The sequence below is a fragment of the Hippoglossus stenolepis genome, chromosome 2 (genome assembly GCF_022539355.2).
Source record: "Hippoglossus stenolepis isolate QCI-W04-F060 chromosome 2, HSTE1.2, whole genome shotgun sequence".
In the NCBI taxonomy this organism is placed as follows: Eukaryota; Metazoa; Chordata; class Actinopteri; order Pleuronectiformes; family Pleuronectidae; genus Hippoglossus; species Hippoglossus stenolepis.
Window position 1 is genome coordinate 10,906,469 of NC_061484.1, and position 15,657 is coordinate 10,922,125.

General features: G+C 40.3%; 2 protein-coding genes across 3 annotated transcripts; one reads left to right on the top strand and one right to left on the bottom strand.

Moving 5' to 3' along the window:
• Window positions 1-273: 273 nt before the first annotated feature.
• On the top strand, window positions 274-4,449 carry si:dkey-246e1.3. Of its 2 annotated transcripts, none has more exons than XM_035179135.2 (3): window positions 274-408; window positions 617-713; window positions 2,331-4,449. In XM_035179135.2, exons 1-3 carry the CDS (start codon window positions 333-335, stop codon window positions 2,683-2,685), a joined length of 528 nt encoding a protein of 175 aa, XP_035035026.1. In that variant the 5' UTR covers window positions 274-332; the 3' UTR covers window positions 2,686-4,449. The 2 variants fall into 2 exon arrangements, with proteins under 2 accessions (XP_035035026.1, XP_035035033.1); XM_035179142.2 differs by having other exon boundaries at window positions 2,349-4,449.
• xpnpep1 (X-prolyl aminopeptidase (aminopeptidase P) 1, soluble) lies at window positions 3,929-14,818 on the bottom strand. The gene is made up of 20 exons (XM_035179123.2): window positions 14,668-14,818; window positions 13,425-13,549; window positions 12,740-12,803; window positions 11,669-11,773; window positions 11,216-11,308; window positions 10,704-10,847; window positions 10,395-10,490; window positions 9,203-9,284; window positions 8,287-8,497; window positions 7,822-7,911; window positions 7,670-7,720; window positions 7,291-7,349; window positions 6,933-7,010; window positions 6,749-6,820; window positions 6,519-6,579; window positions 6,296-6,365; window positions 5,397-5,570; window positions 4,840-4,916; window positions 4,451-4,549; window positions 3,929-4,203 (listed from the first exon to the last, which is right to left on the bottom strand). Exons 2-20 carry the CDS (start codon window positions 13,539-13,541, stop codon window positions 4,084-4,086), a joined length of 1,863 nt encoding a protein of 620 aa, XP_035035014.1. The 5' UTR covers window positions 13,542-13,549; window positions 14,668-14,818; the 3' UTR covers window positions 3,929-4,083.
• Window positions 14,819-15,657: the final 839 nt, after the last annotated feature.

Genomic DNA, 15,657 nt, shown 5'->3' on the forward strand with positions numbered 1-15,657 from the left:
CACTCAGCGCTTATTACCAGCGGTATGAAAGGCCCAACCACCACCCCCACCCCCCCAAAAAGCTGCACAGAATAATGAGCAGTAAACAAGGGGACTGGCGAGGAGGGAGACGGGGAGAGGAGGGGGTGCTGTGCCACTCTTGGGGAGTAGAACAGGGGGTGACAAAAGAGGGGGTGTCTCCGCAGCAACTGAGTCAAGCTGCTCGAGTCACATGGGCCCGAGTTTCTATTGAGAGCAGTGAGAAGAGGCTGGAAGCTCTCGGGCCTTCAGTACATGTTTTTTTGGGGGATGCCAATGGCAGCGACTTGAGCGGAGCCCAACAGGACCGAGCCATGACGGCGGCCAGCCTCCTGAACGGGACCACCGCTTTGGGTCTGCACGACGAGGGGATGGACACCGCCGTGTTTGGTGTGTTAGTCAAGTTTCTCTCATTTCACTTTGACAGACTGTGTAGACACAAGAGATTACCAGTGTGTCTTTCTGTTTTCTACTCAAGAGCAGGTCTTTGCTCACTAGTTTTCAACATTGTTTGAGTGTCATTATACAGTTTATCTGAACTTACTATGTTTGAGTTCCTCTAAGTGAAACATTTGTGTTGTTTCTCTTCTACCTTTAGAATTCAAAGTGTTTAATATTGTCATCATCGGTCTGGCCTTGTGTATCCTCACCATCACCGGCCTGTACTGCATCACTGCCTGCTACAACCGCACCAGGTGAACGTCACACTCCACGGTTTGATTGTGTTAAGAATTTGCACCGTCACTTCTGAGCTGTTTTCTCACTTTGAATAGAGTCCATGGAAATTTCTATGTTGGTTCATCCCCCGGTTTAATATTTTATGGGATAGCTCCATCATATCCTGTAAACTGATGTATATGTTATCAGAGAAATATATAAATATAAATATGACTTAAAGGGGACATAGCATGCAAATTCCACTTTGTTAGTGCTTCTACAGGTTAATGTGGGTATCTGGCATGTCTACCAACCCAAAAACTCTGGGGAAAAAACACTCGCGCGTTTTGTTATAGTTCCTCTAAGTCAGAAACGTCATGCTTGAGCGACTCGATTGCGCTTCCTGGGTATTGTGTCGTATCAAGGAACTGGAAGTCTCCCTACATGGTCTTGGCAGCAGCAGCGCCGTTCCCCACGCAGCGGCAGGCGCTTTAGGCAGCGCAGCGCCGTTCTCAGCCGCCCGCCTGGCTGTTCACACGGGACGAGCATTTCTCCGCTGGTCAGCCCCATAGACTGTATATATAAGGTCACCGCGATTCTGCTTTCTCCGCTTGTTGTTGTACCCGTTGAATGTCGGGGTTCGGGGTAAATGATGGTCTTCATAGCCCCCACCCCTCTCTTTCTCTCTCTGTCTGTCTGCTTGTGTGCTTGTAGTGGATGGGCAGAGGGACATTTAATTATGTGATTGGGAAAATTAAAACTCCAGGACAACAGAAGGGAATACAAAGTATGGGATGCATATATGATAATTTATATCATATAAAATATGTAATTTATATCGTTTAAAATCATGGGGGGGGAGCTGGCTCATTAGCATTTAAAGGAACAGGCACTCAAAACAGGTCACTCTGTGGAGGGCTGTTTTATACAGGGTAAAAAGGGTGCTGTTTGAAATGATCCTTGTGGTATTTTGACCAAAGTATGTTACAGACATTTCATTAAGACCCCAAGGAACCATATCAACTTGTGGTAAAATGGGCATGCTATGTCCCCTTTAATAACTCTACTATGAATTAAGATGAGCCGTTTTCAGACATGATCTCTGGATAATGTCCGGACAATGGGATTGTCAGTTTGTCTTTCACACATGAAAAAAGCAGCAGGAGAGTCACAACAACAGACAAATCTCCAGAGCATTCAGGTGAGTTGAGGTGCTGCAGGCAGAGGCAGGATGTAACATATTAATTCCAGTGTGCAGGTCACATATTTTTGTTTACAGCATATCCACACCGGAGTTGAGCTTTATCACCAAAAGCTCTCTTGAGATATTAGTCGGTGTGTTCTAGGTGCGCGGCTCCGCTTTTTCAGCCTGAGATGTTTGTTTTCTTTTGGTTTCTTTCATTTTTTAATCGCATGTTAGAGACATCATCAACATGCCCACTCGCGGTGAATCCTGGAGAGAATCTCCTGCTCTGTCCTCACATCGGCTCATTCGGACATTATCTGGAGATCTTAGCCTCCGGAGGCTCTCACTCGGATATTAGCGTTCCCACATACAGCTCCGGATAATGTCGAGAGATTATCAGTGCATGTCTGAAAGCAGTTGTAGAGTACAAACTGATGTGAAATTCTATTCAATTCCTCATACCAATTAGTGCCATATCCTTCATCAGGCAGTCAAAGCGAGCCCACGTGTATGAGAGCGCAGTGACCCGAGGGGTGCCGGCCGACCCCGTGGCGGTTAAAGCAGTGAAGAGGTCGACCAGCTTTCTCAACCCTCTGGCCTTCTTCAGGAAGCCGGAGGCAGCGAAGGACAACTCCAGGATCTATTACATCTACAGTAACCCGCTGCCTGTGGGCCTGAAGGAGGAGGAAGAGGAGGAAAATAAAGTCCCACAGAGATTTCGGGAGAAATGTGCAATGTCGCTGCCGCTGTTGATCCAAGAGTACGCCAGCGATCCGGACAGTGGCGTCATCCTGGACCCTCCGATGTTTTACATGCAACTTTAGAGGGGGGCGGGGTTAGGAGGGGGGAGGCTGGTTCGAAGCGCTTGCCTTCAGGCTGAGATTTCAGCCCTGCAGCTGTGGCCATCAGAAGTTAAGTCACCATTTGTAGGGCCATTAAAGGGGCACTCCACAGATTTTACATGTTAAGTTTATATGTCATGGGGAGAATTAATAAGTATGTGAAAGTGGTTGTATGATGTCACATCTATGTCTTGAGGATTAGCTCTCATACCATAACATACCCTAACTTTATGAAAGTTCAGAAGTGAATCGTCGGAGTACACTATTAATGCCTGTGTTCGTTTGTTTGTTTATTTAGCAGAATTACGCAAAAACTACTCAACCGATTTCCATGAGATTTTGTGGAGGGGTGGGGCATGACCCATGGAAGAACCCATTATATTTTATTGTGGATCCAGATCAGAAGGAGGTCCTGGAATTTGCTTTCCACTTTCTTCAACATTGCAAGAAATTAATGTTTTCGACATTTTCATTGATTTCTCAAAAACTAATTCACGGATCTTGAAATCAAGCCTGTTTATGGGACTGATATCTATGAGTTTGTGCATTTTAGTGCAGATCTAAATAAAAATCTGGATCTATTGAATTTAAATGTGGTTTCATAAGGGAGTTCCATATGGAAAAAATGATCTTGCAATGTTAAAGAACATGAAATCAAATCCTGAATAAACTACTTTGTCCTAAATTCAATGGATTTTCCACATCCTTCCACCAAGTTTCAATGAAATCGGTTCAGTAGTTTTTCTGTAATCGTGCTGACAAACAAACAGAAATGAGCATCTTCACTATGTGTACATAGACAACTTAACATGCTTGTGTTGTCTCTGTACAAATATACAAAACCTGAAGATACCGTGACATGGATCATCACAGATACAGTTACTCCTCAGTAGTTTGTAGAAAGTGAATGGTTTACCGGCTCAGCCAATAGAAAGTAGTACAACATTTTGTGATAATAGAAGTGGATGCATAACTTAATTAAATAGATGCTAAAATCAAGTAAAGGTTTAATGCTATTGATTACGAAGAGGCCCTATCATTTTATATATGACATATCAGGGTTTGAATGCATGTTAGAATACTGTGTGTATATATATCTATGCTCTTTATAATTGAAATTTTTATTTCTATTTTTTGTTTTGTCTAAAAAGCCTCTTGTAACCTCACTGGACTTCTTCATACTTCTTTCAAAACAGTTTTCTGCCAGAGAAGTAAAGACATTCTGTTGATTCTTTAGTGTCACTGATCTTTAATAAAACTGTGGATACAATGTGCTTTACAAAAAGAAGCCGAGAGAAAGATGAGAAAGATGAGAAATACAAACAATTATCACTGCAGAACAATCCATCGCACTCCTTCGCAGCGTGACCGGATCAGTCCTCAGACGATTGGCTGGGTCTCTCTGACCAGCCACTCCAGTGCCGCCCTCCTGCCCTGCCTCTCCAGCTCTGCTCCAACCACCTCCCGGCACCTCCTGTGGTACTCGTTCACCCAGTCGCGCTGCAGCACAGGGAAGTGAACATCAGACCATGAAGAGACTGTGTTTGAGTAGTGCACCACGTACTAGGAATAGCTGGATATTTTATCAAACATTTAAATCCATAATCCATAAATGGTTTTAATGTAGGTAATATTACGCTAAACTGCTCGTATTGCTCCTACACAATGTTAAGTAGGCTACATTTAATGTGTTGTTGTATTTGAAGTGTTTTACCAATAAAATGTATTTTTGCTGGATATTCTTTACCTCCTTCTGAGTGAGCAGATCTGTGTTCATCATCTTGACTTGGATAGGGACCAGAGTGAGGGGCTCAAATGTCAGACTCCCTCTGTTTCTGTAGTTGTACTGCACACAAACGAGAACAAACGTTTTTTTATTAGATTTTCATTATCAGCACATTGTGACTTATATACAACAGATCAAACACAGGAAAGAAGATCTTCATGAAGCCTCATGGCTTTAAAATAGTGGTTATTAGCACATGTGGATCACGAGAGAAATATATAATTCAAAGTAATTATTTTTGACTACTGAGGAATAATCAAATGCTTAAGTATCAGAGTCTGATCAGCACTCTTTGTCTTCTCTATATTTTTGAAGTCCCCTCTGATTTGGGTCTCAGTTTAATCACTTACTTTGGGCTTTGCCGGAACAACTAGGACCACGTTCTCGAGACGAATGCCAAAAGCTCCATCTTCATAGTACCCAGGCTCTAGAAAGAGAGAAAGACAAGAAATGTGATGAAGATGTAAGTTTTGGAGAAATTAAATGTTTTTGTGTTGAGGTGTTTATTGCTTCCACTAGGACTACAGTGTTTCAAACATTAAAGAGAGCTGAAATATTAGAGGGACAGCATTTTTTGGATTTCCACAGAAGCTGCCTTAATGTCTCTTATTTTATAGGAAAACACACACATAGTAAGAAAATGAACACGAGTCCTGTTCTTCACTCTCTCACTCCAGCCACTGACACTACTCAGACTTTTGTGGGGCATTATGAAATTACAGCCCGCTCTCATGTCACACGTGACGCTACATAAGCCTGTGGCGGCTCATCAGTCAGACGTGATGTGACATTGGCGTCAATGAAATGAAGAACAAACAAATCAGTCAGTTGAAATATTAGGCTAAATGTTTGGCCACACTCTGTATATATATTGTGGAAATATATAAATATTAGGTAATGGTCATACCATCGCTGACGATCATGCCGGCTTCCAGAGGTTCATCGGCGAAGGTCTTGTAGCTGATGCCGCAGGGCCCCTCGTGGACGTTGAGGAAGCAGCCAACGCCGTGGCCTGTCCCGTGGAGGTAGTCCAACCCCGAATCCCACAGCGCCGCACGGGCAAACGAATCCAGCAGGTGGCCTAAGAAGGTTTAGTACTCGAGATCACACGGTAATACACTATAATGCAGATAAACAATATACTAATATATATTTTAAAAAAGGAATCCATTCAAATCTTCCACATTTATATGGCACAAAATTATTGAACCATCATTTTGACTAAATATGAAATAGAGGTAATCTGTCTATGTGGTTGCGCTGTTCTGTTCTTGCACTCTGCTTCCTGCCTTCAGTCCAGTTCATGCTGGAACAGTGACAATAAATGCATGAATGTATAAGACCTCTTTTATTTCTCCTGATCAATTGGAAGAGCTATGATTCACCTCCATCAGATCTAATGTGTCAGAAGACACGTTGGAGATTTTACTGAAGCTCTGTGACTGTATCTGTATCTTGATCCCGTGTTTTCAATGTTCTGAACTGATTGCTTCATGTGACTGCTTGAATTAAAAGGTCGTCTGCAGCTTTAATTATATTAGCTCGAGGTTTAAAAACAGCCCACTGTCTTCTCCTCTCTAAAGAGTGTTTGTGGAGGAAATTGTCCTCCGACAGCAAGAATAGTTACAAACTTGTGAAAAGGACGCTTGTATTACTCTTGAACAAAAACCTGTTTACTGTTGTTTTTGTCTGAAACTGAGAATAAAACAATACTTAAAATATTTAACACAAGCCACAAAGAATCAAGAAATACTGTACATCTGTAACACATAAACACGTTCTGATATAATAACAAAAAGCTAACACCTTTAGTTCCATTGGGGAAAATAGCAGCACTGACAGCTATGTGTCCCTTCAGAACATAGGTAAAGCATTCCTACAGGGGGGAAGAGAGAGAGACCGCACAATGTTAAAAACTCATGCTTGTGATCAATTTCACACGACACTGATTCTTTGAGGATTTTTTACATAACGTGAACATTTTGGTCAAATGTGAAATAAGATTTAATTTGCAATCACATAAATGTACCTTCTCAAAAGCAGATGGTGTCCCAAGGTGTATTGTGCGTGTGACGTCTGTGGTTCCATCACTGCCAAAGACACAATGTGGATATAAATGCATGGGTATAATGCACAAAAAACAGAAATACTACTATGCGATCTTGGTATTAACCATAATGCAGCTGATAATATGTCTAATAGTAGACAGGGCTGGTCAGTTTAAATGCATTTGTTGTATATTATAAATATATTATTTACACATATTGAGCTCCAGAATCAATCAGGTAAACTTCGTTCAGGGTGAGAGTTCTGTTGGTTTCAGGCAGTGGTCTAAATGAAAAGGTAAAAAGTCAAGGATAAAAGATTAGTTTGATATTTTTTAAAAGAACAACAATAAAGGCAAATATAGATACAAAAAAAAATATATATTTTGCCCACTGACCTGTAATGTATGATTGCTCCATTTGGACCAACGCTGGAGATTGTGGGGAAACTGAGGCCGACAAAATCTTTCTGTCGACTGAGAAAGACACACACATGTCAACAAAATGAATATATAAAAATGTTGTTTTTGACATTACTCTTACTCTAAAGGCAGCCCCTTGAGAAAGTAGAATATTGAAAGTGAACAAAACTTTGGTAAAAATTGTTTCAATTCCATGCCCAGCAGAGGGAGCTAACACTCCAGAATAGTCACAATCAGATGGAATGCAGCCAGAGTCGATACAATGGATCTATTATATTACCCAAATAAAATAACACATCATGGCTTGAAAAACATCTGTGTAAAATAAACCTACCTGCGTAAATCCTCAGCCTTATCAGCAGCAGAGATTTCTGTCACGGTGCCTTTAGGGATCTGTAAAACAACAATAGCAGCAGTCAGTCATGCAATCGCAGTTATAATATCTCTATGGGTCAAGTAAGAGCAAAGGTAGATTATAACCTCCATCTGAAATCAGAGTTTCCACATTGACACAGTATGCCTAGACTATAAGAATACAAAACAACAAATACTGTTATATTTAATATGGTGAATCAAAATTACCATTCATTAATTATCAATGTGGAAATATTGCCTCTTAAAAACTGTTGTTATATCAATACAAACATCTATAAACAGAGGTTTCCTCAGATTTTCCTTTTCAGACAGACTTTAGAATCTAAAACGGACAATACCTCCTTTTCCAACCAAGCAAAGAGTTCACAAAGAGCAACTGCATCCTTGATCTGTTGGGGAAAAAAATGCAGAGAGTGAAACGATTTTAACCATAAACCAAATTAAAGATTAACAGATATGCACTAAAGATCTTAGGTTTATAGGTTCTTACGTGGGCCATTTTCATGCCTTGAACCTCAGTGGCATTCTTCACAGCCTTGGCGAGGCAGAGCGGAGTGTAGGGGATCGGAGTCCTGTGCTCCTGAGAAAGTTACAAGAAAAACTGGTCAAATGATGCATATTGTAAATGATTTAAAAAGTGCCTGCTTTGAACAGTGAGAAAATGGGCATTAATATTATTTGAAAGTGAAAGTATACATCTCTTTCTTCCCACACACAAAACTGGAGTACAGGCTGTTAACAGAAATCTGAAAGAGTAACGGGAAAACAACCACAAAACAAATCATTTAGCAGCTTTGCGGCTACTGATGAGATCTGAAATGCAGCAGTTCTTCATTTATTTCTTGAAGCTTAATTTAAGAATCACGAAAACACAATCAAGTCACGGTCAAGCTATTATATTCTCTGCTGTGAACGCTCTTCTAAATGCTGCTGCTTCGTGAGTCTGCTCTCTCACCTTGGGGATGACCTTTGTGAGAGCACAACTGGCCTTGTCGCAGATCCACACTTTGTCCTTGGGGCCGAGTGCCGCGCAGATGGCCTGGATCTCGGTGTAGACCGACTCGTACGGGAACATCTGGATGCTCAGCTCCGGCTTGCTGGGAGTGTCCAGCTGCAGGTGGTCTCTCACAGCGGGACCAGAGAGGCGGCTGAGGTCCAAGAAAAGCCTGCAGAGAGGACGACGTCGGTCAGTGAGGAGGTAAAAAGAAAAGAAATACTTGTAGCACCAGTTTTAGTGGTTTTAATAAATTACTGGAATTATGTGTGTGAATAGATTGAGGATTTTCTAAACAATTTCCCATAGAAAAATACATGTAAAGACTCTAAAGGTAAATGTTTTGTGCTCATCATTATGTGCAATTACAAATATTATGTATAGTTACGAATTTAGAGGTGACTATGCCCTTAAAAGTTCAGAAATAACACATGAAAAAAATACATTAAAATTAATTTAAAGGACTATATCGTGTTCAACCCTTCTATTTTCTTCTGCTGTTGATAGATCTTTTATCATTTATCATTAATGTCTGCTGCCTCTATCTGACTGTTCAACATCATTTTAAGGAGCCTGTGACCAAGAGCTTTGGAGGTGTCACTAGATGTTTATTTATTAAATGATCAAATATTCTAATATATCTTCTATGGTAATAAAATTAAGATTATTTGTATTAATGCAAGAGTTTTTAATTAAGCTTAAAAAGTATATGTAAAATATAAAAACAGCAGACCCTGTTACTTTGGTAAAAGAAAAATATAGTATTTTACTATTTTATTTATCATTGCAATGTATTCCTGAAGTCCTTCACATCAGTTGGTAGCATGAATGCAATTAATAGAACACTGATCCGTCGTGTTGTGTTTTGTTCTATTACCTCAGCGTGTTCATTCCCACGATGGAATATGCAAAGAAAACTGGGTTGTACTCGATGTCGGCACCACGGAGGTTAAAAAGCCCTGAGAAAAAGAAACATTAGAATATAATATTTTAACTAGAAGAAAAATACTCGTGCAGAAATAACTGAATTAATAATAATTAAGAAAAGTGTTCATTCCCCTAACAGCAATGACAATATTAATTAGCCACTTGACTTTCCTACTTTGCCTTAAAATCCATTTTTATGACTCATCTCAAACCTGCATTCACATCGTTTGGTGTTAAATATCAACGTTATTATTAGACTGTCACTCCTCCTCAGTAGATGCCTCAGCAAATCCCCTTCATTTTAACGCCCATTGAAACTCTCGGCTCTAAACGCTACTTGGTGACAATCAAAATCAGCATCACTCTAATTAACACAAGCTCTCAGACCAAACAATCAGAAACAAGAGCTCATTAGACAGAGTGAACGAGGTGCTCAAACCGACCTGTAGAGGGACACCCGTGCATCCCATGGTCCTTGGATCGTGATCGTGTATCAAAACGGACTTATGTAACAGAAGTGACCGAGGGTACAGCTGCAACTAGTTTACACCAATAACCAAAAACTGCTAAAACCTAACACAATAAATTCTGCACATGAGTGCTCACAAAGGATTTTAAGTCTGTGTTCAGTTTGGATACAAGGTTTGTCCCTGAGTTTTTAGTCCAGTGGAGTATTTGGATATTTGGAACCTGTGGGTTTAAGAGGTATCACTAAAATATAATGTTCAATAAAAAAACTTGTCTGTCTTCTAAAGATATAAAAGGCTGAATTGCTGAAAACCTACTTGTGCATATTATATATATTATATTTCCAGATGGACAGTAACAAAGTAAATTTACTCAATTACTGTAGTAGTGGATATAAATGGTTAAAATGGCACTTTTATTTGTTTTTGTTTGTCACTTGACATAATAGGTTAAATCCTACCATTTTTGTAAAGTTGTGGAGACTTTTTATATCCATTGTAGGTACAATACTAAAGTTCCTGGTAAATATATTACACTAAAATATTCCTCACATTGCGCTACTACAAATTCTACACAGTGTTGGTGTGAGTTAAGTGGCTAAAACACCTCATTACTGTCTTAATAATTGCCAGCAGTAATTAAACTAATGTGAAATACTGAAAAATGAACCGTACAAGCAATCTCGTCCAATGCCGTGGCAACAAACCAGCTGATTTTCCTTTCTGCCATCTTGGCTCGCAAAGTGGTGACCTTGTCTTGCCAGGACAAACCTACAAAAAGAAGATAAGACCAGAAGGATTAAACAGTTAAAGGCAGTAAATCTGCAAATTTCACAAGAATAAAAAAAATGGTGCCAATGTTCTAGCGGGATCTCCATAAATATTTCATGTTTTTAAATATCTCTATCTCTGAAACAAACCCTAATTAGCTACAATAACAAAAACGTGTTCGTAATAGTGGTGATAATGCAGAGGGGCACAGACCAGTGTAGTCTAATCCCAGGGTGCGGAGCTGAGTGCTGGGTCTTTTTGGACGGTCGCTCCAAACTGCATCGATCAGGTTGTCCTGCACCGCCACCAGAGAGTGGCCTGCACTGGTCAGCGCCTTGGACATATTCTTCCACTGGTCTAAAACATAACATCAGAGGAATGAGTTCAGATGCATAAACTATGGTTTAAAACACAAACATTTTGTGGACAACAATAGAAACGATGTGAATCACAGCATGAGAGCACCCATTGGGAGGCTCGTGAATTTTCTATGGTTTGCAATAAAGTCAGACGAGGTCGAAATGAACAGGAACTGGGTTGTATGCAATAGATACTTTTGAAAATAGATACTTTCATACCGAACATTTTAAAATGCACCGAACACACAGTTCCTGCAGTATACCAGGAAGAACACACTGCTCACACTGCTCCAATTGTTCTGTGTGGCGTGTCTTCCTAATTCTGCTGATTCACTGTCTTCGGGGAGACATGTGACCACAACCTACCAGCGGCGATGATCCAAGGATCTACTCCCACTTTGGAATTCTCCGGCAGGACGCTGATCAGCCAGTCCTCCTGAGAGGGGGTCTCTTTCAGTCCTATATGCCATTAAAAAAATAAACTTGTTAACTGAATCACACACCAAAGACAAAAAGATGTACTACAGGCCTGATTCATGCCACGGCAGCTAATACAATAAAACATTTGTTTCACCCAGAACTCTTATCATCACTACTCTGAAACCAGTTTGATGCAAAGAGTGCTAAGGATGTGTGTTATGTTCGAAGACCAACTTCAATATAACATTTGTAGCGGGAACCTGTGCAAGTTACTCAAAAACAGCCACAACTTCTAAAATGAGAACAACAACAATCAGTTTGTATTTATAGTTGAGACAACAGGACTGAGGCAGTTAGCATTTTCATCATGTGCAATATCGACACAAAGTGGGACTTTACCCATCTTCATGATGGTCCAGTTGTTGTCCATCTGCTGGCTGGCCTGGAGGAAATATCGCCCGTCAGTCCACATCGCAGCATACTGCTCTGTGACGATGGCCGTACCTGCACATCACAGCACAGAATTTCCAATTACAAAAAATGTGTTGGATCTTATTTGCACAATGGATGAATGTGAAAGAATGAGAGAAGTTTGCATCGATCTTGAGATGGTGGATAACACTGGTCTATTACTGTCTCTTACATGTCCGATGTGTGAGTTGTATTTGTGCTAGAGATGTTCCAGTTTTTCCTTCCTGATACCGATTCAGATATCTGGACTTTGTCTATCAGCTAATACAAAGTATGATCCAATACCCATGCATTAAAAAAAAACTTATATTATGTATTATAACAGCCTTTGATTATTGTATGTAGTGACACCCCTCTAAACTGAAGACTCGCAAACAGTACATGTCACGGTTTTACTTCACCATGAAATATTGCCAAATTGGTGACATTTTAGCTAGCTCTGGCTAATGCTACACTACCGGAAATCACTTCTGTTGTTTTGGAGGTGCGAAGAAGAAGAAGAAAAGAAAATTGCAGTTTTATTTGGGTAAAACTAATATACTTTACAGCCGTGGTATCCAATGTTTGTATCAGAACATTTTGTACATTAGGAGACGGGGTCAAAAGTTGTCTGATCGGCGCCAAGAAGCACGTACTTCTAAAATTACAGCAGTGAACAACAACAGCCTGAGAGTGAGTAAGCTCTCCCTCTCTCCTTTTAAAACTTTACCTGTGTCATGGTGAAGCGGAAGTTTTCCCACAGTGATTTATTACAAAAGTAGGTTATCTTCGCCAACATCATAACAACTTAAGTCATGTACTGCTACAACTAAACTGAACATGAGACGAGATGTGGGTGGCTTGCCCTGAATGGGTGAACATGACAGAATTTGCACACTTGCTTATCACATTGTCTACGCTAGAAATTAGATCTTGGCTTTTTGCACAACTCTCCAAGTTTAATACAAAATTTTATTACACTTATGAGTTCATTTCCACTCACAACCTTGCAACATTTACCTGCAGAGCCATTAAATCCACAGATGAATTCACGTCTGCAGTCACACGGTGCGATGTATTCACTCTGAGAGACACAGGGACAGAGAGACAGGTAGAGATCAGCTTCATTAACAATCAGCGTTGAGTGGCCATCAACCAGTCAGCCATTTTAAATGCCACCTTCTCTGCTCTTCTCACACAACATCTTGTGCATGGAAGAGGGAAAAGGGAGGAGCAGTGGGCAAAGGGCTACAATTAATTGCGAAGGTCAGACGAGACGATCAGAAGTGACTTGACACACATGCATGAACTAAGACCGACAGGAGGAGTAACAGATTTGATACGTGGATGTCGTTGTTTAGATTTTAAGGTTCAGTGTGTAAGATTTAGTTGAAAGGGATCGATTGGCAGAAATTTTATATAAAATAATCCTAGTGATGTTTTCACTAGTGTGTTTCCTCTAAATTGTACTAACTGTTGTTTTCTTTACTCTAGAATGGTCCCTTTGTATTTAAATAGACAAACTAAACACCTTTTGATTTTTTATGACAACTGAAGGCTGCCACAGGTTCTCTTTCATGTTTGGAAGGGGAGGGTGAGGTGAGGGGTATTCAGCTGCAACATGCAACTTCACCAGTAGATGTCACTAAATTCTACACACTGAACCTTTAAAAATGTATCTTATGTTGTGTGTGGTCTCACTAACCTGGTGGGCATCTCCAGAGGGAACGATGTAGGCCTGTATAGGCTCAGAGAAGTATTTGCAATTCCTCATTGCGTGGCGAAGCTGCCTGAGCAGCTCTCCAGTGATCTTCGGAGACATCGCTGTATCTGTACGGACAATGACGAGTGACATGATTCAAAATGACAGTACACTTCCAATAGGCTGATGTCACCTGATACAAAACTTTATCTGAAAGGAGGTAAAGTGCCCTTAATATAAAATAAAACGTACGATGTGGAGTATCTCATTGGCTGCAGTCAGCGTTGCCGCTAGGTATTTTATGATATGAAAATAATATTTTTTCTTTCCGAAGGCCGCAAACGCAATTACAGACAAATCATCCATTAACGCAAAAAGCCCCGAGACATTCCCACATTAATAATCCACAGATTACCTGACTTCTGGGAAGCCATGTTGACTTCAGGTGCCTGCAGCTGGACAGTGACTGACAGTGACTATTAACGTGGAGCTCACAGTCCACACTTGGATCTTTAACCTGTTGTAACATGCTGATAAAGCAACCGACGCAGGAGCCAGGGTTAAATATTAAAAGAAGAGTGTAATTGGCTCCAGTGGGAAGAGATATGACGTATTTCCACAGCAATAACCTCCGTAAACAACGCAGAAAGGGACACAGAACAATGAATACACTGACAGTCTACAGCCTGTGTACAGCGGTGTAACTCCGACCAATCACATTGCAGAGATCCACATCGATGAGCTCTCCCATTGGCTAAACGCTCCACATGAGAATGTTGTTTACAAGTTGGCTTCAGATGAACGTAAGATGTTCACAATCGAACCAACCAGCTAGCTTAGTAGCTGCAGTACCATTAACCAGCTGCTTCTACTGTATGTTAGATAAAGTCAAGGTGGTTGTTCAAGTGGACGGACATTTTCTTTATTCACACATCATTGTTGTCAACAGGCCGAGCGTGAAGAACTGATTCATTGGGTGGTGGGTGTGGTGGCTCGGCGCTGGGATGTGTGTGAAGTTACTCGCTGGTTTGAACCGTCTCTGAGCTCCATGGGACGCCCCTCGCTCAGTTTAGTGACCGGACAACACGCTGCGGGCGCAGGCGTGAGACGAGCAGCCGCTTCCCCCTCGACTGGAAACCGACAACATCCCCCCGAGCTCGCTCCGCATCGCCGGGAGACGCCAGCTCCACAAGCCGCTGAAACCCCCTGCAAGACCCGTGTAGCCCGTGAAACGATGGATACACACCCGCTGGTTCCGCCTGGTCACAGCTGCAACTCTCGGGGGTAAAGAGGAGAAAACACGCAGGGCTTCTCCACCAGCTCGGACCCTGTGTTAAATTACAAAACAAGAGGCTGCCATGTCACTGCCGACGTCAGAGCTCACGTGACTGCAGCTTCTGCCAGTAGACGCGGAGCGCTCGAGACACGCCTCCTTTTCTGAGCAGCCACACGGAACCATTCATGGACTTTATATAAATCATTAATCATATATAAAAGATACATAACTGATTTAATCATTAACTACATGAACTTTATATAAATCAAATAATTGTATATACAAGATCCATAATTGATTTAATCATTAACTACATGGACTTTATATAAATCAAATAATTATATATACAAGATCCATAATTGATTTAATCATTCACTACATTGTCTTTATATAAATCAAATAATTATATATAAAAGCTTCAAAACTGATTTAATCATTAACTACATGGACTTTATATAAAGAAAATAATCATATGTAAAAGATATGTCACTGATTAAATCATTCACTACATTGTCTTTATATAAATCAAATAATTATATATAAAAGCTTCAAAACTGATTTAATCATTAACTACATGGACTTTATATAAAGAAAATGATCATCTAAAAAACATATATCAGTGATTAAATCATTCATTACATAATTCCATAATTCAGATTTTATGTTAGTGAATACAAAGTATACAATTATACTATTAACCTTTAATATTCCAGGTGTAAAATAGAAACACATCAGAATATAACTAACAGAATATAATTATTTTTATTCTACATTTCATTATTTAACAGTTTTATTTATTGTTGTAATATTATTTCTGACTAATCCGTAATTTTTTGTTGGTTCTGTAGCTAACTCACTGTGTATTTTTGTATGTTTCTTTCGGCATATATAAACTACAACTAGGTTTTATATATTTATTGAATGCATTTCATTAATAAAATAAACAATCAACTAGCGTTA